At 40.0% G+C, this 23,966-nt stretch overlaps 1 protein-coding gene across 10 annotated transcripts in view; it reads right to left on the reverse strand.

Moving 5' to 3' along the window:
• Nucleotides 1-23,966, reverse strand: part of ELF1 (E74 like ETS transcription factor 1) — a 92,907-nt gene that overhangs the window by 22,509 nt on the left and 46,432 nt on the right. For 9 of the 10 annotated variants that reach the window (XM_085058967.1, XM_085058983.1, XM_085058992.1 and 6 more), the window contains 2 exons: nucleotides 15,240-15,549; nucleotides 6,746-6,920 (listed from right to left, as the gene is read on the reverse strand). In XM_085058967.1, coding sequence (XP_084915093.1) covers nucleotides 6,746-6,920; nucleotides 15,240-15,311 — 247 coding nt within the window. In that variant the 5' untranslated portion in view covers nucleotides 15,312-15,549. Of the gene's footprint in view, nucleotides 1-6,745; nucleotides 6,921-15,239; nucleotides 15,550-15,927; nucleotides 17,353-23,966 lie in introns of those variants that run through there. The other variant, XM_085058974.1, reaches the window with a different exon arrangement.

A 23,966-nucleotide genomic window follows, 5' to 3' on the forward strand; every position in this document is an offset into this window, starting at 1 on the left:
AAAAGCAAGAAGTTTATGTCAGAATTTCTATACTTCAACCTTAAAAACATCACAGCAACAACAAAGCACCCAGTTCAATTAGCACTAAGCAATTACGTAATTAAAAACACACCAAACAAAAAAGCCTGGTTTCATCCCAAATATTTACAGCTTCAGCAACTGTATCTTTCCGAGAGGGCAAAGATGAATGCGGACATCCATGCATCAGTCCTACCTCCTCCACCCAGCAGTGATTTACAGAAGCTTCCCCACGTTCAGGATTTTTTCCTGACCTTAGCCCCACAATGCCACAAACGTAAGAAGCTCAGGCTAAGACTGAATAAAGTAGTCCTATTTTCTACAGGACCACCTCCACCCTATATAATGCAAAGACATTCAGACAGTTAAGCATCTGCACTTTCTGGCTGATGTCTCCAAACAGTCTTAAGAAATGAGAAACACAGTGGAGGACAGTGTGATAAGGAAGTGAATATGGACTAAGGTCCTGACCTCAGAAGCCTTGGAGCAAGACAGCAGAGAAGTCACTGACAATTTTGTCAGGCAGATGAGAGGCTCAAGAGCCCAGACCCAGAGCATCTCAGCCCCAAGAGCCACACAGCATCCCTAGGGAATGCCTGGCCATCTCAGCAGGAGACAGAACATGCACAGCCCATTCAGTCTGTGGCCATGCTCACACTTGGACTGGTGCTGATGACTTGATCGCTTCTGGTTCTAAGTTTTATCTGGATGGGAACTTTCCCTATCATCTACCAGCGTTACCAAGACCTCAAGGAGTATGTCATATCATATAAATATATGCACACAGCACTGCCAAAGCAGCTGTTGTCAGTTCTGATATTGTTTGAATGGACAGGAAGGTTAGCCTGCCGCAACCCAGCTCAGCCAAAGTCATGCAGTGTTGCTGGCTTACATTGCCACAAACAATTTAAAAGCCAGCAGTGGTACTCCCAGGTTCTCAGTGCTGAAGGCAGGGACAAGAGAGCTGCTGCTGTCTGCTTTCTCCACAGAGAGCTGCAGGAGGACCAAATCCACTTGCTGGCGGATTCTTCACTCTGAATAATAGCAGGTGAGGCAGAGGCTGCCAGTTTTACATCTCTGCTACACCATGTGGCTAGAAGTTTACCATCACTATCCAAGACTAATGAAAAGAACTTACAATAGGCATATAAATAATGTAAACATAGAAATTAATGTAATTTGATGCTCACAAAATATATAAGCATGCTAAGGAAACTGCCCAGTCTGACCACTCATAAGACTCCCTGGCAATCACATCCCAAGGCCAGAGACTGTCACTGCTGGGACCAAAGCCCCTTTGCAGCAGGAGGCTCCAGTGACCAAAAGGTCCCCCTTGGCTCCCCACACACCCCACTCACACAGACCAGACTCCCTCACCAGCTCAACCCCAGGTTTCCCATTGCAGAGTCTCAGATGTCTCCTTCCATACAGCCATTTGTTCAAGGTGCAGTAACGCAGGAACAGCCCAAGCTGCTGCCCCCAAGGAGGGCCCCAACCAAGGAACCCCTGAACTTTAACAGCCTCATGATCCACGCACAGGCAAATCTCCTTCTTCCTCTTTGTGTCCATCCACCTTGATGCCACTGCTGTCACCTGTTCTGTTCTCCTTTCTTATCCAAAAGATCAGCAATTTCCAGCTCGTAATTTGTCTCTCACTGTTCATTGCCTGCCTGGCCCAGGTGCCACCCTCGTGCCTTTTATTATTCCAAAGGTTGGCAGCTCACAGCTCCCACCCAGAGCTCAATATGTATTTCTCTCCAGCTTGTGAGCAGAGCTACGTGGACCAAGTGTATTCCTCTACAAGTAGCAGCACTGTCTTTCTATCCACAGAATGGCAAAATTAAGTTTCTTGACCTCTCCAATGCTCTTGCTAACACCCTTCAAGCCTCTTTTGAGATGATGATTTCACAAAGTGGTTTAAGACAAGTTAATACTTCCCTGTTGCTGAAAAAACCAAGGGTTGTAGTTCTTCCTCCCACCTCTGTCCCTGGTTCGTGATCCAAACTTCTGTCACTTAACACATGCCAGGCTTCATGCTTTTTTTATCACACAGTGAGGCAACTGAGATCTATAAAATGTCTGAAAAGGTTTGGGAGTGTTGCTGGGTTAACAAGTCAAATTACAAGAACTCAAGAGCTAATACAAACAAGGTGTGGGGCACCTCACAGAAAAAGTGGAGGACCACTTCTTTGTCCTTCTAACAGCAAGATGCTCATTCGCATCCCTCAACATGAGACAGTGCTCAGAGATAACCAACTCAACCACCAAAGGCAAATTGGTGTCTCTAATTATAGCTTTTCTGTAATGTTGCAGAATGGTATTCCAATCCCTGGCTGATATGATAGAGTCCCAGATTTAGAAAGAACTGGAATTAAATGGCTTATTTGTTACATTTTGCCAAAGTCAGAGCTGAAAAAAATGAGGAAAGGAAAAAAAAGAAAGCAGGAAAAAAGAGGCAGGGAAGAAAAAATGGGTAAGAAAAAAGGAAAAGCGAAGAAGAAAAAGGGGAGAAAAAGAGAGGGATGGGGGAAAACCACACCTAAAAATATCTTCAGTTTTTTCCCAGGGTACTCTACAAGTTTTTGTTTATCTGAGCAAGCCACAAACCTAAGCCTCTGCATGCCAATTTCTGCCCAGTTACTGTGAATCCAGGTTCCCTATGAATCAGCGTTAGCACAAGGCTTGCCCAAACACAGCTTTCTGCTCTGAAATTATGCCTCACGTTGAAAGTTCCCCACCTCAGTTCAAAGTCCTGCTTTCCCTGCTCTTGTCTAATGTGCCTTTTCTGAAATTTTTACACCACTTTGGGCAATCCTGTCCCACTCCCATTGCTTCCTTTGTGGCTGGCAGCTCTGGAGAGTGGACAACATGAGTCCTTGTCCAGGCCAAGATAAAGGCTGTGCTAGTCACAGCTGTGTTTAAATTCACTGCTGGTTTTACTAGAGACAAAAACAGGGACTGCAGAGCCTCAAAATAATGTCAGAAGAAATCTAAAGTTTCTAAAAGAAGAAAGAGATCCATTAGACATGGATAGAGACCCCCCCTTTTGCAGAATAGCTGGCTGTTAAATTGAAATACTTGCTTTTTAGTATCCACTCTAAGCTGATTGTTATCTAACACTGGAAAACTGAGTTTAAAAACACAGGTATTTCAGGAGACCTGCAAATCACCATTTTCTTTTTCACATAAGGCTTTACAATTTGTAAAGAAAATTGTCTCATTGGGGAGGTATATAAAAAAACCCCTCTCTGGTTTTAGCCAGAGCTACAGGCAGCCGTGAATAATTTCTTTACAAAGTAACTGAAACCAAAACCAGTTTTTTTAAAACTGGCATCTCATCAACTCACAATCCTCACAGATCAACGCTGTGAAGTTCAGTTTCCACCCAACTGATCCTTTGCATTTCTTTGTAGCGCCAGAAGTGACCACCAGAGATGCTGAGTTTGTGCAGGACTGCTAGCACTCCACAAAATGTACTAGGCAAATGCTAAAAAACTTCAAAATGTTGCAAAATAACTTCTGAACTGGTTATAAAGTACTACCATTAATCTATGAAAATGCACACTTCCATGCTCCCTTATCCAGACTAGGGCACAGGGCATCTAAATGCAAATCTTCTGTCCCTGCTCTCTCATTCCCCCGAACTGTCTCAGTGCAGTCACTTCCCTGATGCCATGAAAACAATGCCAGAACAGGCGAACCACAAAATGGCAGACTTCGATTAACTGTTCTTCTTAATAAATTAAACTCACCAGAATGACAAAGTTAAGAAAAAATGTAACAAGGAAAAAAACCAACCAAACAAACAAAAAAAACCCAAAACATTTTCAGGAATTACATAATCCAATTAGTTCCTCCTTCCTGGGGACCTTATATCCATAACTAGCCACATTAATAAGATATACAAAGTGTAGCAAATTGTACCATCTGACAAGTTTGCCTAGAACTCTTCTGCATAAAACATTATCCCCCATATTTTTCAGAGAAAAAGTATTTCAAAATTCCCGTTAGAGATAAAACTTCATTCAAAGCCAAATGCTCCAATTAATTTTGTTAATCACCCTTTACTACATGATAGTTAATAATTTAAGATCCTGTAAGACTGGCAACAAACTGACCATAAAATTGCCATCACAGTTCTTCCAAGGAAAAGTGTTTTTAGAGAGGAGGGTGATAAGGTATGTCTGCCTATTCATTAAGAAAAAAATTACAGCATGAGCATTACCATAGCTAAAAAGCTGATTGCTGGCCATGTTTCAGCAGGGTTTCATGTGCAACAGATGTTGGTCTTACAGTTTTTTGCAGATTATAATTTATATGACAGGTAAGTATTTACCAATGTGCAATAGCTGTACTTTTGAAGGGCTGAAGCAACATTCACCAGATGAAAAAGTCTACCAGTGTCCACAATTCTGCAGATAGATCCCTAAAAACTAATTGCTTCAGTTTCATGAGGCCTATTGCTAATTTCTGTTAGTCTAGGAGAAAAGAGAAGCCCAGTGGACGACAGTCATAAAATAGTACTGAAAAACTAGTAACTTTAAAAAACCTAAATCCTTCATATTAAGCAGTCATCGCTCAGTAATGTTTACTCATAAATTATGGTGGCTGCAGTTTTGTTTTGTTGTGCACTTCAGTCTTATAAATATTTTAATGTGGAATTAGTACAGTCTTTATGATGTCTGATCCTCTCTCAAAGGCATAACGTGGAAGTGACTGAAAAGACTGGTACTAACTTCAAAGAGCAAAACAACACATTTCACTGTTGAGAGCAAACACACCCATGAATAAAATCAAGAAGGAAACTTCAAAGAACGGAGAAAAAAGAAGAAGGAGCTGGAAAATAGAGTAGGTGGGAAAATTCGGTTATGATTAGCCCCATTTCAGAGGCAGCCTACAGCAAGCTATGCTTGAGCTGGAGTCTCTCCCACACAGCAGTCGTGCAGTTCAAGTGGGCAGCTGTGACCACAGCCAATGCTTGTCCACAGTGGGCAGGGAGGCAACAGGGGCCTCCTTCCCCAATGTCCTCTCCTCACCTCCTGTGGGGTGCCTTCGCACCCCTGGGCCCCAAATTCTGCCCCATTAGAGTCAGGCTGGAGACTTCCTGCCAGAGACCAGGGGCTGAGCTACCAGTGCTGCCTGCCTTGTCCTGAGCAGGAGCTTTCTGGCCACATTGTTGGTCCCTGCTCAGCCTGCATTCATCCATTTTCCCTTCTAAGGAAATCGATAGCATGCACAGGATGGAGACTGCGACACAGATAATTAGTTAACATCTCCTTCACAACAATCATCTCTGCAAAGTGGCAGCTCTCAATTTCTAAGGACTTTGCCTTTAAAGAAAACCAGATTTCTTGAACTACAATGGATGATGGGAACAATACCGTACTTGTCTGCCTCCAAAGTATCCCACAAACCTTTGCACATCATCGGTTACAAGGATTAAATATTTTCAGTTTCTGGCAGCAATTTGCAAACCCTTCTCATGTGACCAACGACAAAAAAAAAAAAAGGTTAACAAGGGCATTCACAAAAGTGGAGTTTCACAATTACTCATGCAAGTAAAAATTCACACACAATATATTACAGTGAATATGGAGTCACAAAAATGATCTGCTATGAAATTCACACAGATGCATTGAGTGGTGCTTAAGTAACACACTGGGGAAATGCCAGTTGCAGTGTGAATAATTAATATGAACAGCAAGTTGGCAAGAGGTCTCAATTTGAAATACTGTTTGAGTATGTAAAACCTTCTTGAATAATAACCTAACTTATTTGTATGGTCACAGTCTGTTCACAGATAATTCACCACTATGAAAAAAAAAGGAGCCATTTTCATCAGATAAAACCATTCACTGAGAACAGCTCATGTCAATTTACTCTGTGAACTGTTCCTCAAGTCAAGTTATGTTGAGTTCTTGTTTTGCTTTTGGTAGTAAAAGATTGTATCAGAGCTGGTCTTTGGATATAATGTTAAAAGCATGAGTGAAACCAGCAAGCTGTCTCTGCCCCTGGAGACAATCCAGGTGTGGAGCCTAGTGCTGAAAGAAGACTTCTCTCTGTAAAGTACCTACCCCACCTTAGAGACTTTTCCTGCACAAGTGTTTCAAATACATGCATTCAGTGAGGGGTTGTTTTTAAAAAAGGTGACAGATCTTTGAGCTTTCCTCTTGAGAATTGTTCTTTCTTTGGGACTACCTTTTCTAACAGAATTTCCTTTTCTAACAGAATTATTGTAGGTGTTAATTATTATTAGAGATCCAAAATTAATACTATGCTGAATATACTTACACCAGTAAGTCACGCTAGCATGAACATTTTAATTTACAATTATAGACACTCAGGAAGTTAAAAGCAGTACATCTACTCAAACTGCATATTCCAGCTTTTTAGTATATATGTTTACTTAGGAATGTACCATCTATTAAGTAAAAGTAAACAAAACCTATGAAGAACAAAGAAAAATCTTGTTGGTACTCTGAGCAGGACTCTGCCTTAATCACTGTTGATGGATGAAACTCTTCACCATTATCAGCTGTGCCACTGGGATTGCAAGCCACCTGCTAACAATATTAATGTCAGTTTCCCTGTCTTGTACAGAATTAACAGCATTCAATACCACTATTCATTTTGCTCCCTGTTGTTTTTTGTCATTAAACTTTCTTCCACCATCAGTCAAAGCCATCTTGGTGCAAAGACATGGCATAGAAACGGTTTTATTGCCAACCTGTGAGGGTGATATCATCATCTTCTATGATTTGCTCTTCTGCAACATCCAGAGAGTTCTCAGTGATCATGTCACTAGGTTCATCCACACAGGTTAAGCCAGAGTAGTTATGTAGGAGTTCTGCACTAGGAACGTGCTCCACAATGACAGCAGGGAAAATAGATGGATCACCAAGCTAAGGGGTGGAGAAAAAAACAAACAACAAAACATTAGTAAGACTGCATCCAATCTAACCCCTTAATGACAAATACTTCAACAGATGTATACCACAGCACCTGGATATTACACTGACAGGAGAACAAGATGATCTTCAGCACATGAAAGCAAATAGCAGCAGTGTTCTACCAGGAGCCAGAGGCTGAATTTCACTGTAGTATCTACTGCACTGACTTTACTTCAGTACATAATACCAGACTTGCACGACACAATTTTGCAGCATTAAAGCTGACAACACAGAGGAGTGGCACAGCACAGTAAGTGCTAAACTTTGCTGGCAATAATACTGGGTGAGCCACTTGCTGCAGACACCTTGACCTTTTGCTCTTCCCATCAAGCTGAGGGTGGAGGAGTCCTGGGGCTGTGAGGACTGGACAAAGCTCCCACAGGCACCAAATTTCCCATGAGAGGCTATTTGAAGACCACTATTTTAGGGGACACTTGGTACAAAAGGAAGGGGTGTAATGGGCTGATGTAAGTGCTGTAATACGTTCCCTCTCTAATTCTTATGGCTTTAGTCATTTGACATTACTCACACCACACCCCCCTCACCACTTTCCTTCCTGAGTCTCCTCTTAGTCATCATCCTTCTGTCTTGATAGTCATTTTGCATCAGATACAGAAGAAAAGAGGCAGCTGGAAAACAGAAATCAAACTGACCAGCAATAACAATAAGATGCACACTCTCTGAAAAGGCAACCACTCAACAGGAAGAGGTTTTCAGAAAATACTATCTACTATAGACACTGTATTTTCCAAAGTGAGTCTTTTAAAATGTCATTTGCAGGAAGAAAGTCGTATTTCATGATAGCAGAACAGGTTCAAAGAAAGTCTAGTGTAACTCCAAGGTTTCCTCACTACAAATATAAAACGATATGAACATGTCAAGCTCACAAACAAGAAAACAAACTAAAAAGTTGCTAAAACATATTTCTGACAAAACCAGTATACGTACTTGGTCCCACCCTCCAGAGAAGAGCACAGATATGTACAGATCATAGAATCACAGAATGGCTTGGTTTGGAAGGAACCTTAAAGATCATCCAGTTCCAGCCCTCCTGCCATGGACAGGGACACCTTCCACTAGATTAGGTTGCTCAGAGTTCCATCCAGCCTGGCCTTAAACACTTCCAGGAATAGTGAATCCACAGCTTTTCTGGGCAGCCTGTTCCAGTACCCTTTGACCCGCACAGTAAAGAACTTTTTCCTAGTATCTGATCTAAACCTACTGTCTTTTAAGTTTGAAGTCATTCCCACATGTACTGTCACTACATGCTCTCGTAGCCTCAATCTTTCTTGTAGGCTTCCTCCAGGTACTGGAAGGAAGATCAAGTAGTTTTATTTAACCACACAAGTTAAAAACCCAAGGAAAAAAACAACTGTATGATCGTGCCCTTGTTCAGGAATAGCTCATGTCTCACTCTTGCCACTGCATACACCATCACCTATGGAAAATTATATCAGAGCTATCAGGTCAATGCAGACAACAGCTATGTGAGGAAGCCTCTCCTAGGGAAGAGTCTGGACTGTAAGTACTGAAAGTAGAAAGTGCAATTAGAAGTTTTAAAAGGCAGTAATTACCACTTTAAATTGCTCTGTGTTTTGTAAAACATGTCTCAGCAAAAACTGTGGTAAAGGGCAACAAGCAAATAAGGAAGTACTAGAAAACAAAAATAGTATTTTAACAGGCTTCTATCATGGATAGTCTCTTAAACAAAAAAAAAACCAAAAAAACAACACAACCAAAATTTAAAAAAAGACCGAAAAAATAATGACCTATTCTATCAAACATGTTTCAAAAGAGAGCAGAATGGTGGAAGATCAATAAAAATGAACAAAGGACAGACCAGTTAAAACCCTCTTGTGCAATTATATTGCCAGATGACAGGGGGATATCAAGTCAAGGAACGAGACAGCTGCTACCCTACACCTTTGTGGCCACCTCTAACCAATGCTGCATTGTGCTGGAGCTGAGAAACCAGAAACCATTGATGGCCAAGAGGTCCCTACCATTCCTCAGAAAAAGTGGGGTTCTCATTTTGCATCCTATTTGTTTACTGACCCTGACATCCTTGATCCTATTTGCTTCCAGAGAAGAATAAACAGATTTGATTGAATAAAAGCCACATCAATAAAAAAAACATAAAGCACTGTAAAGAGAGAAGAAAAATAAAAAAAATACATGGATTAAAATAAAGTTTTATTTTCAACAATACATTCCATAAGCTACAAGGATAGATAGTCCATTACAGCCTCCTTCCTGAGATACAATTATATTCTAAAAATAGTTTAAATACCTCAGTTTCAGTAATATGCCACAACACATAACCTCTGGAACTTAAGCTACAGACAGCTGTGGTTCAGGCACTTGGACATGAGCTAGGAACCCCAGGTTTCTTTCCCAACCAAGAGACAGAAATTGTATTTCCAGGGCACAATCTCCCTGCCCAGTTTTAGGCTCCTGTGCTACGATAGGATGCCATACCCTAAAAGCACCTATTTGTCTGTGTTGGCTATAAAAGGGTGGAGGTGCTGGAGTGCTCATTTCTGGTGCAGACATGTGTGTCCCCCACACTCATCAGCAAGTGGCCAGCTTCCTCCCTGCCATGTCTGTGCAGCAAGGCACTCTCCTCTCGCCTGGCTTCCGCCCTTGCACCAGCTCAATAGCTGCAGTGTCTGCAGCCACAGATCGAGTTGCCTGTGCTCAAGATAAGCCTTACATTAGCTGCTTCTGGAGAAGAAAATTACTCTGGCTCAGCACTGTCCTTCTCTAATGACTGATGCTCACACCAATGACTTGGCCTCTGAGAGGACAAGTTGTAGAAAAATGTTTCAGAATAATAAATGAAACACAGATAAAATTGATTGTCACGTTTTCAGATCAGTTTCTCAAAGCCCTATTTATATTACACCCTACTCACTTTGCTATGAAACCTAGCTACAAAAGCACAAACATCCATATGTTTCTAAAACACGCTTCATTACTGACCAAAATCTTTCTTGTGGTACTGAATTGTGCTGCTTCACACAGCTCAGCAGCATTTGGTTTGACCCATATGATCAGATCTGAACTGCTCTGCAAGACGAAGCTGTATTTTGACCATGTCTAGAAACAACCATCATACACATACTGTGTCTGTCTGCAGGCAGAGAAATCCCCATGGCAGGGCAGTATCTCTTCACCTCAACACAGTGCTGGACTATCCAAGAAACTGCTGACACACTATGCTTCCAAAAGACTGGACACAAACAGAAAAGCATTCACTCACGGTAAGACACTTTGAATGTGCTTTTCTTTAACTTAATCACAGTTTTCAACTGGAAGAATCAGAGCGAACATTGCTTCTTGTGGCCTTTCATTTTAAAACTATTGTTACACCTGCCTCCAACTCATACCCTACAGCAGTACAATGTATGGACTTTCCTTCCTGCCACGGTTATGAAAAGCAAAGGAAGAAACAAATTCTAATATGCTCCTATTCAGAAGAGCATTCACACAACTGCAAACAACTTTAATTTGAAATGCATTTTTGTGGAATTGGTCATTGCTTTTTTGTACAGTATTTGAAATTGGTTATGATTTCATTAACAAGTCTTTCATTCAGTTTTAAAAGCTAATACTAATGTACACAGACGTACATACGACTATTGAGAGGTAAAATCTCACCTTGGTATTTCTATAATGTTCTTGATTTCAGGGAAAGCACCTGAATCCCAGTTGAGAACCAAGCTAAACCTTCCTCTAGATTTGTTGTTTTGTAAGACACAAAAATAACTTTGTACACGCTTGGAACTGCAGAAGAGCCCTTTTTGACTATTGTTCCCTTTGAAGCTAGTATGTAATGAGAATTACACACAGGGAAAACATTAAATCAAGAACAACAAGGTAGTGATTCAATTAAGACAAATTAAATTACCTCTCTAATAGCAAGATCACAAAATAATTTATTTCTAATACAGACATGCTTCTATACACACTAGCAAAAAGGAAGACTGCAAACTATCACAAAGCTTTTAAAAAGTCCCAAATTAAAGCATCAGCAATGATTTTCAAGAAATCGATACAGAGATCCATAGAAGAACAATTTGTGTATTTTTATATTTCTTCTGCTGCTTCATTTTTCTCATACAAAATATAGGTAAAATATGACACCCTAGCTCCACCAAAGCTTTGACTTGGCTTCAATTTATCTCCCGTGTCTGCTGGACACATAAAGCAATTGAGCTACTGCTGAAACCTTCCCAAACCTCAGGCACTAAATCCCTCTATAAACCAGTCCTGTAGACCGACCTTTAACAATTCAGAGGAGTGCAAACTTCATACAGATGCTGAAGCCCATGGAAAGTTCCTTGAGCACATCTCTGAAAGCATTGGTTATATTCCATTATCCCCTGAAAACTGAACCCTGTGCTCCTTCGGGGACTAAAGGCAGCAATCTTCCTTCCTGCTCCCTAATTCTTCTCATGTGTTTGACATGCTGACAAGGTGTTTCTTTTTTTCTCTGAAAATTGTCTCATGAACCGTCACCAACTGACAGAAGATTAAAACACCATCCTGGCTGTGGAAATGGAAAATAAGGAAGGAGATTTCTTCTGCTTTGGAGGTACTGTCTTCTCATACTACAAATCTTTAGGAATGACAACTTGTCCCAGGAATACAGTGACTAGCTTCTAACTGGTGTGGAATAAATTTTGTGCAAGTGAGTGATGGGTGGGAAGAAATGCAAGCAAAAGATAGGAGAAGGGAAAAGCTACATGGGGAAAAAAAGAGGAGAGAGAAACCTCAGGGAAAAAACAACTGTCTTTTTAATCAAATAACAGAATTCAAACTCGCAGTACAGATAGCTATGTATTTAAAAAAAAGCAACAAACAAAACCCCCCAAAAAACCCAACAACAACAAAACCACAAAACAAAACAAACAAACAAGCAAAAAAACCCCCACCAAACAAAAAAACAGAAAACTAAACAAAACTAGGCAAAGTGACCTTAGTGACTAGAAAACAGCCTTTGGTTTTCCCTTGCTGAAGGTCCCTGTGCAGAGGCAGCCTCTTGACTTTAAAAGTGTTCCCATTGCCAGCATCTGAGAAGTGACCAAACTGCACAGAGGGATGCTGCAGGCAAACAAATGATGCTTGCTTTCCTGGGGAGACAATCTCATTACAGATTTCATATTTTCCTTAAAGACTTCATAAAATTGCAAGTGGATAATGGGGAAAAACCTTCTGCAGGATCTGGAAATAGCAAAAAAAATGCAGACCTTCATCTTCACCAGGTGGCTTAATCTTTCGGAAAGCCCATGGCAATATCAGGGAATGTGGAAGAGCAAATTTAGGCATGAGATGATGGTGCAGAAGTCATGGTTCAACCTAAGGGCTTGGACCCCTCTTCATCAGAAGAAGAGAACAGAGAAACATCCCCCAGACATACAGAAAGGTCTTCAGGCACAGGTTACTACATGCAGCAGAGCCATCTGAGAGAGCACCTCCTGGCACAGAGTAGTCATGCTGGGAACCATATTAGTAATTTAACGGTTGTAATGATTCAACTTGTCCCTGGCACCATTTAAAACTTCCTAGTAGGGATCTAGCCACTGTGGCTGCTTTTATTCACCTTTTTAAATTAGGAATGTCCTGATCAAATACCACATTAGCTGTAAGTCCACAAAGGACTAAATGAAAAGGCATTGAGAGAAGAAGCTGCAGACAGGAAGAGAAGCAGGTTTAGGCAGCAACATTGACTCAGCTGAAGCCTGTAGGAACTCCTGACCAGTTTCATGTGTGCAAGTCTCTCCCTGTCTCCCAACAACAAAAAGCCCAAACGAAACAAACAAAACAAAAACACAAAAAAGACTGGAAAAAAAAAAAAAGCACACCCTCTCTTTTAACCAGATCGCTGACATGTAGCAGAAGCCAGACAGGTTATCAGTACCCTTAGCCCAAGCCACTTGTTCCCTTCTGAAAATTACAAAGATATTTTCATTTCATTTCTTCCTCACCACAGATCTACTATGTGATAAATGAACCCTTCAAGAACAAAAAAAATTAAAAAATCATTATTTCCTAAACTGCTAAAGATAAAGCCAATAAGAGCAAGCCTTTCCCGTTCACGTGGGTCCATGTGATTGAGCCCCTCCCATTGGCATCTGCCACTGAATGTTGAATGCTTACATTTGCAAATGGACTGTTCATATTTTATGGTTGTTTAACCAAGACCTAAAAAAAAAAATTAAATAAAATAACCATGAATTATGACTTCCCTGAAATACTGAGCATAGCTGTCACTTAGACCCTGAACCTCTCCTAGCAGCTGTTCCGTGTCCAAACAGCCCTTGGCACAACAGAGCTCCAGGCAAAGTTTCGACAAGAAGAAAAGTACCAAAGATCTTACAATGCCAGCAAAAATAAAATAAATGACAGATAAGTTAAATGACACCTTTTGTACACGACAAAGATGGAAAAAAATGCTTTTGCGACACAGAGCACTTACAGAGCTAAAATTTCTGCAAAGTACAAAAATTGTGTTATCCATGTCTAAATACAGCTAATTTATCCAGAATTTTAAAACTTTAGGAGTAGCAATAGTTCCTATGTGGTAAGAAAAGATCAATCAAGTCTATGCAAGAAGCAGTTTTATTGGGCAAATGTACTATGAACCTTCAGTCAAACTAAGCCTTGCACCAGTTTGCCAGGTCTTCACCTGTGCAGGACTTCTCTTCTACAACTGAGTATTTAAGATCTACCTCCATGCAGCCTTAGCTGGCTACATGCATCTTTGTAGCATCTTTGATATCTGATCAAGTCAACCCAGTGAGTTAAAAGGAGCTTGCCATCTGACTGCAGCAATGGACTTCCTGCTATGCACCCTCCATCTTCGGCCTTTCACATCTTTGATTTCATCACCTTTAGGGTATGCTACAGGACATCTTTTCTTAAGACTTCATCTGGAGCAGAATTTAGTGGGGTTATAAGATAAACATAAAGGCTGAGATTGTTCTGAAGCTGGAGAAAGCTTTGTTTAGGACGGTTTTACTGTCCTGCTGAGCCCTCTTTAGTATTTTTAAAGTTTTTCAGGTGAGCATCTGAAAAAATGGCAAGAAGCAGAATGCATGGCTAAACTGAACAAAACCACATCTGCTCACACTACCCCTGCCAGGAACCACACTGAAGTAGCCCTCCCTGCCTCAATTCTCCCCACTCCTATTGGCTTGTAAAGTAAAGCCAGAAACGAGAGGTAATAAGTAAGGATCGTTTTCAACTTCACTTGTGCAATTCCCATATCTAAATCCCCAGGCTACCACAAGCTCTGGAAAAATACAGGGAAGGAAGTTACATTACTAATTCCACCCAAAACTGAGTTAGCACTTTAGACAGACAACACTCAATTCATTGAAATGATCGCATGACTCTGACAGCAGAAGAAGGCCAGTGACCCAGCCAGATATTAGGCCATACAGAAAAACCAGAGACAAGATAATAAAGGCAAAAGTGGGGTTTTTTTAAAGAGACGAGAATAAATGCTTTTCACATTAACAAAAAGAGGAACTGTTTGTCATGGCACTTAGCCTTTTAAGAACTGTTTCTGCACAGTACTCAGACACCTCATTTCTTGTTAAAAAATGCAAACTCTAATTTTAACCACCAGCTATAGAGAAGCCACATGATTTTTACAATAGGAAACCTACACAGAAGCTTCAGGACTCACAGGATGTGGTTTAAATAATCAACACCTAACTGAGAGACTGCTCCGGTAGAAACAGACATATTTTCCCTGCACTGTAAAAGAAACAAATTTAAATTACTCTCAAGCTTATTTCTGAATAACCAGCATGCAGTAACACAATTTAAAACCAATCTGTAAGTAACAGTGAGAAGGTACATACTGTCCCTTCCAGTCATCTGCAGGGTGACCATTACTTCTACTCAGAATTTTATTCTAGCACACCACAAAAGTTGAAACTATTATAAAGTACCAGAATTTTGGGAAGTCTATAACACACATGTGTGGATTCTACTGGCACAAATCAGCAAAACAGGAAAAACATTTTTGGAGGAGGAGGTCTCTGCAATACTGCAGAGGTTATAACATTTCAACCAATTTCTGTTCTGCCCACAAAAGTTACAGGAAGCAACAGGAAGCTTTTGAAACTGCACAAAGATCTGCTGCAACAGTAATGACCTCAATGTTTCCTTTTCGTGTTTTACACCACATTTTTTCCTTGTGTTTCACTGGTCTTAGCACCAACTTGTACAAATATGGTTTCTTACACCGTCCCATACCTGCTGCTCATCCTCCATGACGTTGCTGGCAAATTCAAACACAAGCTCATTCTGCTGTACAACTGCTGCCATAATAACGCATTCCCAGGTCTCAGCTCCACATACAAAGAAAAATGTTCTTGAATGTGAAAGAATGGAGAACTTCACTGAGGTCCAGCTGGGCAGAAAGGCAGGATCACAGAATGAATCGAGTATCAGTGTTCGTATTTCTTAGATCATCAGTGTTCCTGGGCTCTTCTCTTCTCAAAGGGAAACAAACCAAGGCAAATCTTTTCCTGAGTTGTTCTTCCCACCTTGATAGCCTTCACCACTGTGAAGGGAAAAACAAAAAAATTATCATTAAAAAATTATTACTTTAGCGATGTGAAATAGTAGTGGTGGCAATAAAGCTTTCCACGTATCATAACTGTTCTATCTACGTCCAAGGAAGTCAGACACTTTTGTGTCTCCAAAGGTATTACTTTTACTGATTAATGTATGTGAATTTTCATTCCCTGAAACAGAACTGTTTCAGGAAATAAGACATCAAAGAGTTTCATATTAAAAGCATGACACTAAAGAAAAGTTATGAAAGTTAGCAAAAAGAAAATCCATTTTTTTTTTTGATTCGGATACACAGTTTTCACATTCATTAGTACCTCTCCTCTCCACAGTTTGTTCAAAGTAAAAATACAAAACTCAGACTGACCTACTCAGCTGTAGGATATCCCAAGTATATCACATTTCTTCTTCACACACAGTTCAAATTTAGCAAAGTTGTTGTTTTGCAAGTAAAATGCTCTGGATCTTGAACCTCCGTGTCAAAATGGTAAAACCAATAAGTAAATTCTTTGTACGATCCAGAGAGTCCCCGCGTTCCTACATGAAGCAGATCCTCAGCTTCATGCTAAAAATGCGCTGTAAACGAACCCTTATCTCTACCAGCGGCTCACAAGCAGCCGGAAGGAAACAGCAATGACCACGTCATGGCAAATTAGAACCGGCAAAAAAACTGCACAGTACAAAGAAAAAAGAATTCCCTAAGTAGAGAATGTAAACAGCTTCAGTGAAGGGATGTGTGCCCACAGCTCCCATGTTGTTACTCATTGGTGCCAAAGGTAAACGTGCTTGAGGTGAGCTGACCAAGAGGCTGCTGCACCACCTCTGGGGAAAGAGACAAGCACAAAACGCACTCTTCATATCCAACTTAGGTGACCCATACTTTAATAAAAAATTCTACCATTTCAAAAGAATAACAGAAACAGGTGTCTAAAATTAAGAACCTAAGGAGTATGTTGGTGCCTAGGAATTGAAATCCATATATTTTAAAGGAAGCAAAATGTGTGGTTCCTAGCATTTTGAGCAAAATTCTTTAAACTGCCTTTGATTAAAAGCTGCTGTAACAAAAGAATAAGGGATAGAGATCTAACATGTACCCATCCAGACTGAGACCCCCAGGAAAACCTCTGGGCAACCTCAGTGCCATTGGGGAGGATGAGCATCTGCCTCTATACAGGAGGTTTAACTTTGCGTTGTTTTTGCAGTAGGCTGAAACTCGAAAAAATGAAGAGCATCTTCCTCTCCCCAGTGCCAAGCAATTTAATTAGAGAGGATCATGTCAGAGACTTGCACTCCTTCACTCTAGGAAATGTAACAGCTGTTTTTCCTATATAGATTGTGGTATTCCCAAATTCCTAAGTAGTGATGGCAGAGCATTTAGGCATTTAAGTCACTAGATCCTATCCTTCTAAGAAATCAGGAAACCCAAGATTATGCAAACAGGAGAACCTCCCCAACTTCCAAAGTGTGCTCTAATTAGCTGTCAAAAGATTTGTAAGAGTAGCCACAACCTTAACTACAGAGTATTTGCTTTAATGAGAGTTGCATGTATGAACAGAGAAGGAAGTGCTGTAGGAACCATGACAATTCAACCTCAGCACTTGCCATTTTACTGGTTGACTTGAATAGTTAACAAGGCTTTCTCCATACTTCAGCAGCATTATGGCAATGAAAGCATTACAGGCAACCACACAATGCTGGATGACCTCCTTAAATTTAATTATTTGATCTTGCCTTTTAGGAGGACACACACTGCCAGCACAGTGGGACTAAGCCCAACTTGGCCCACCCCAAACTCCTACCATCCTGTATACCAGACTGTAAATAAAATACATAACTATATAATACATAGTTTAGTATTTACTACAGACAGTGATTCAAGTGGGTCAATCTATGCCAACAGGGATATACCAGCTTTTTCAGAAGAGAAGACAGGTATGGAAATTTATTGAAATACAACTTCTATTCTGGTTACTGCTTAGGAATAAATTGTAACTGTCCAACAAGATTAAATAATATTTTATGTCACACCCTCTAAACAGTGAAGAGCAACTTCATTGTAAAGGATCACAAGGCAAACAGGGAAATACAAGAACCTCCTCAGTTGTCCAAATGGAGACTTATGTTTAAATTGGGGTTAAGCTAATTGTCCAGAGCCAGAATACTGCAAGGGCTTGTAATCATGGTCATTAAACTGACTGAGGCCATATGTATGAACAAAGACTACAAGTTCTTAAGACCCAGTAACTTTCTAAGGTCAGTAACAATTAATAGGGTCGATGTCAAATCGGGATGAATTACTACTGGAGACACAGGATACCCAGTAAGCCTATAAATATAAGGGGAACTGGAGGTGAAGCTACCGTAAAAATTTTTAGAAGTTCCCAATGTGCACTGGAAACTGACATTTTCTTCCATTAGTGCCAGGTTATTCATTATTCTGTAAAATACTAATATTTTACAGTGGATACTACAATACCAAGATGTACACTAAATGCACAAGATCCAGAAGCTGTGGCCACAAACTTACTAAAAGCCATAAAGAAATATTTCCTTTTATTTTAAAAAAGAAACAACAAAACCCTCAATGCAAAACTAATTATCATGATTTCTTAGCCTTTAAGAGACTAAAGCAGCATAATGCATTTGATCCCACAAACACTACTTAAACCAGTCACACTTTATGCTAACATGAAATTCTTAACCATCTGATACCACTGTAGAAATAGTCAGTCAAAAGCTGTCTTATGAATTCTGCACTGCAGTGATGCAGTGATGTGAGACTGTTCCTTCTCCCCTACTCCCCCTCCCCAAAACCACCGAGGGCTCCATAAATAAAGTCAAATGATACATTCTTCTTACAAAAGAAACATCTAACCACAACATTAGTACCAAAGCCAACAACAAGTGAGTGAATAGGCTTTAGCGAGCTTTTATATCGAACCTTACAAAGGAAAGGGACTCAGACTATTATTGTTTGCAGGGTATTTTTCATTACTTCTGTAGCAGTATATAGTAATAGCAAATGATCTATTGGGCAATAACAGCACAGCAAAATAATGCAAAAGTGGCTTCCTTTAACCCATATTATTTTCTCCGCCATGGAGAAAACAAGAGCAGCTTTTCACAGAAGCCAGCAGAATTCTAAACCAGCTATATTTTCCTCCACATCTATTTTTATAAACTGTGCTTTCATTATTCCAATTATCACAGGGTCCTGCTGTCTATAGGCTAACACAAACAACATAACTATTGTTTTTGCTATATAATGCCACTTAGCCCCTGCCTGATTTTACATACATCTGCAAGTAGAAAATAAGTTATTTGCAAACAGCATAAAATGTGTAAATTGTATTCACATGCACATTGTATTCACATGCACAGTAAGGTTGACTACAGACAAATAATCCTAGGAGAAAAGGAACCCAATATGTATTATCATAAAATTGGATGTAATTTTTCAGAACTAGAGAGGAAGTAAGGGTTTGCTTTCATTTTTACTAATTGTTGTATAAATATATGACAAAAAGCAGCATTAAAATACAGAAATATAAATAAACATCTTAATTTTGCTTAATCCTTGAAACTGAACCAAAAATAAATTATTTCAATCCCCCTGGAAACTCCCCTCATCCACTGATTTCAACATCTAGAAACAATCTCCACAATCAGTCTGTCAAAAAGTGCATTCAGACAATTCAAGCCTTAGTACATGCTACTCTAGTACCTCAGAAGATGCACTGTAGGATTTCGTCCTAGACATCAGCTAGACATAATAACTTTTTTCCCACCATTCTTCACCATTTATATCTATAGTTAGTCCTAGCCCTGTTGAGCCAGTTCAACAAACCTTGTCAGAAAGACCAAAGTTTTGGTCCCTATGGTGAAGCTGCAACACTGCAACTAGGCTCCATGTTGGAATCCACAAATTCTCCTTCAAATCCTGATAGTAAGAGCCAGTATTATAGGCCACACTGCCTCAGCATTCAATCACTGTAATGCAGAAGACCAAAATAAGATAATGGCACCACACTGGAGCAGGTGTAGCAGGCATGAAAGTACCAGGCAGAAACCCAAAAATTTGCTAAATGTCAGCTACGAGCTTAGAAGACTCAAGTCTTGGTAGAGAGGATCCCAGATGAGCTGAAAAATGCCTCCAGCAAGCTACTGGATCCAGTCCCATTTAGTTTTACTAAAGATGACTGTAATCATCCTGCACTGCCTTTCTCATGAAATTAATAAGATCATTCATACATTTAAAATAAGAACCAGCTTAGCTGCTCTAAGATTCAAGTACAGATCTGAATTCTGAGTTACTGATAAAACAGCTTCACTCATTCAACACAGGGACAAATAATTTAAGATTGCTATTCCCATTGTTTTCCTAAGACAGTCTATAGCATTAGCTCTAGCCTAGAAATCACAAAGACCTTCACAGAAATGCAAAGCTGAACCCCTTCTCAACAATATCTTGGATACAGGAAAAAGAGAGGAATGAATGAGAGGAAAGGGAAGATGAAAGACATCACCTGGAAATCTTGAACAGAAGGACTGAAAACCATCTCAGGTGAGGTCAGACAAACACATGGATGGTAACTACACCATTTCACTCAAAATTCTAACTCCATTCTACCAGTGGAGGTTAAGGACAGTTCTACCCAGAGTCAGTTCACCCTCTGCAGAGTCACATCCCTTTAAGATAACATACAAGTATCATTGTAGAGTCAGGTTTTCTTTAAAAAGAGGGCAAAGCTGAATGATATTGCAGTTCTCTTAATGCAGAAATTCTACACCCACAATTATCTTCATATATAGTCCACACTAAGCATAAATGTTAACAGTTTATTATTCTGTGTCATTTTCCATGGATTAATTTTTCCATTTCCCTATTTTCCTACTCCTACTTCCAAAATATTACAAATTTGCACAGGACAAGGGCTTTGTAGCATGTCCTTAGATCCAGGGCATCTGCAGCTGATGAAATGACAAAAAGAACAAATTAGTATATGTCACTTGGCACAAAAAGTTTCTGAAGGCTCAGTATTTCAACCACTCACACAAATTAAAGGAGATATAGAAAAAGAACATGGTAAGAGGGTAGCACTGAGGAAGGAAAGAAACAACATAAGGAACAGACTCAAATCTTCTGAGAGCATCCACGCTGCCCAGGGCAAACTGAGCAAACGGCAGCTGACATAATAAAAGCCAACAGAGTGACCTTTGCTGAGCTTTCATTAAGTACAAAGAAATCATCATTATCAATAAATCCCTGTTTTGCAGCCCGGCTGGAAACCAGCCTGTGTCACCACAGGCTCCCAGTGCATATACAGCAAGGAGGACAGAGTAAGAGGGTTCATCTGTTAAGTATGAACAAGCATAAAACTCCCAAATTGACACAGAATTCAGTCAATATAAAAGAAGTTAAATGAATCCACTAGACGTAGAAACAGATGCTTACTCCAAAGAGAGCAAAGAGCACAAACACAGGCAACAAGCTCTTTGCCATCACAAAAAAAATCCCTAAAATAAAATTTTCATCTTTCTTTTTGCAACTATCTCTTCTAGCCTGAATATTTAATTTGAGGCAAGATTCCTTTCCAGACTATTAGCAGTAATGGCTCCAGCACTGTTTACACACTCCCCCACCCCTGAAAACCCTTTTCTTCCAATCTCCCATGTTCCCTCATATTTTTAAGTCCCTTTTATTCAGCACATTTATGTAATGCAGCTGTTGTACACAAACCCAGCAACCTGGCAAAGCACTGCTGGGAAAGCTGAAAAAAATTACAGCATGGATGAGTCTTTTTTTCCTCTGTATCCTTTCCTGCCAGCATGCTCAATGTGTCAAGGTAGCCCCAAATCAGCATAGGTGTGTAGATGTACAACACTATAAGTAAGTGATTTATGTTGCAGCAACAAAAGACCAGCCTATCACCAACTGGCCAGACCTAAAAGATAGTGAGGCGAGACAGGCTCTCCCCAACTTTACTACTGAAGCTCCATGCAACAAGGGGATATGTGAAAGTCCTCCTTCTCTGCTTCCAGTTAGGTCATCTCCACCCATTGCTGCTCATCAGCACCCCAGTGCTGCTGGGAAAATATTGAGCTTGATCTTCCCCTCACCCACTGGAAGCCAAACAAACATGAACTGGTTCCCCCTTAAAAAGGACAGTGTCCCCCAGGCAGTGCATGGAGAGGTCACACAGTTTGCCGAGCCTGCAAGAATTCCACAGTCAGCCTAGCAGCCAGGGGAATGGAGCTGCACCAACATCTTAGCCTTGGAAAGCTAACATCTGTGCAAAGGCACTGACAAAAAGGAGAGAGGGGTGTGTGCAAGTCAGGCCTCCACCACCTGAAAAACGCTGGCCACAAGCACACACTGAGCTCCCTGGCAACCAACAGCATGACTGCTTGTCTTTCTAAGAACCTCTCTGTAGGGCTATCAAAAAGTCTCTTTGCCTAACAACCAACAGGTTTGGTCATGGGGAATGTTTCTGAAAGCATGGCCTTGTTTAGCAATGTAATATGGATCCAAGGACCAGCTGAAAACATAACAATCAGCAAAGACCTGCTTCTCCTCTTGCTACTGCATAATAGTACACATGCATATTAAATGTCCTGTAAATGCAGAGGCTGGGAAGTGTGGTTTGCTGGTCCAAAACACTTGGCAATCACTAATTTGGTCTGTCCTTCAATTCTGCCTTTTGTAGTTAATTCATCACTATTGGTAAAGACAGGAAAAAATCAGGTGATCATATTTCCCAGCTGATAAAATGAGAACAAGGAGACATTCAATTAAGTCAAGAAGCAACTAGTTTTGAAAGGATGAAAGGAAAGCAATTAAAAATGCATCAGCCTAGATGTATTTGCTCAAACTCCTTGCTACAGACATGACAGAAGTCAAAAGCTTCTGTAAAATTGTAAAATGTTTTAAAAACAGCTCAGTGTAATTAGACCAAATCAGCCACATTACATAAGGACTGCTTTTTAAACAATGGAAAAGAGCTGTCTTAACACACGACAAACCTCCAGTAATGCAGATTGCAATCACACGTCTCTTAATGTAGGATTTTGCTGTAATTTTTTTCCTGTTAAGCACTCGCTTCTGGATTCACGTATTCTCCCCCAGAAAAATAGTAATATATCAAACACTGCAAAACCAGAATAGATGGACTACAAGTTTGATATGACACTGCAAGTGTCCACTTAGTCTAGCTCATCAAGAGGTAAGTGACACCAATTACAGAGAGAAAGGAAAACAAAAGATCTCTCATTACTTCCTCTCCTACAACAATTAGCATTTGCTATTTTATCCAATAGTAAATTTGTAGAGACAGGACTGGCTTTATGTCTTGTAATAAGATAACCAAATTACCAGCATTAATAAATAACATTAGTATCAAATATATCTTACTATTTTTTACACTGCACAGAATCTCTAAAAGCTGTTTTTAAAAAAGATACGGAAAAAACAGTAAATTGATAAAATACCAAATATGGTTCAGAAGTTTCTGCAAACAAAATGAATTATCCCAGTGACACAAAATAAATGTTTTAGAAGGCACCTTTGAGTGGTTTCTGCATTTAATAGAACATTTTATGGAGCATTAAGACCACAAGCCTATAAGCATCTGTAACAACAGAGCTGCAGATAAGTCAAATCTCACTGATTTCCAAGTGAAAGATCTCAATACAGAAAGAGTTGAAGGGCTGAACTCCAGGACAGCTAAAACAGGATATGAGGGAACTCGTAAAAGAGGGGTGGAGTGGGGAAGAACTGTTTGACCCTGAAAGGTTTTTTCTCTTTTGATTAATACATACATACAGGAGAATGAAGTAGTGGCAGTGGGAGGAAGAAAGATCAGAGAAACTAAATATAATTGCTTTGGCAGGGTGTCAAACTTCACAAATTACCAGTTCCCGGTCTGTACCCAATACTGACATAAAACTGTCAATCGTTCTCTTAAAACTACCTTGCCCATAAATTAGTAAGACAGTCATCATTTTTAAATCACCTGCAGGTAAAAGTTAAGTTTGCCAAAGAAAAATGGACAGCCAAAAACAGTAACTTTTTTTTTAGCTGCACTGTAAATGAACACAAAATACATATATTAAAGGGGAAAACAAAAAAAGGACGCCAGCAGAGATCAAGTTCAAGGTAAAAGTTTTTTATTCCAGGCAACCTCTTCCAGCCAAGTGTCAGTAATTCTAGATCAGGGAGTTAAACTCCCACAGGACTTTTTCAGCATTCGGCAGAAGTTGCTACAGGACCCAGCCCTGTAAAAGCCCCATTACAACTTCTGCAACACAGATTTTTAGCATTCCGTGGATTTCCTTTTGCAATTAATTTTCTAAAAAACTTTTCTAACTGGACTGTCAAGCACAACAAACAAAATATTTAAACAAGTT

Source organism: Lichenostomus cassidix, chromosome 1 (assembly GCF_008360975.1).
Source record: "Lichenostomus cassidix isolate B80296 chromosome 1, HeHo_3.0, whole genome shotgun sequence".
Classification (NCBI taxonomy): domain Eukaryota; kingdom Metazoa; phylum Chordata; class Aves; order Passeriformes; family Meliphagidae; genus Lichenostomus; species Lichenostomus cassidix.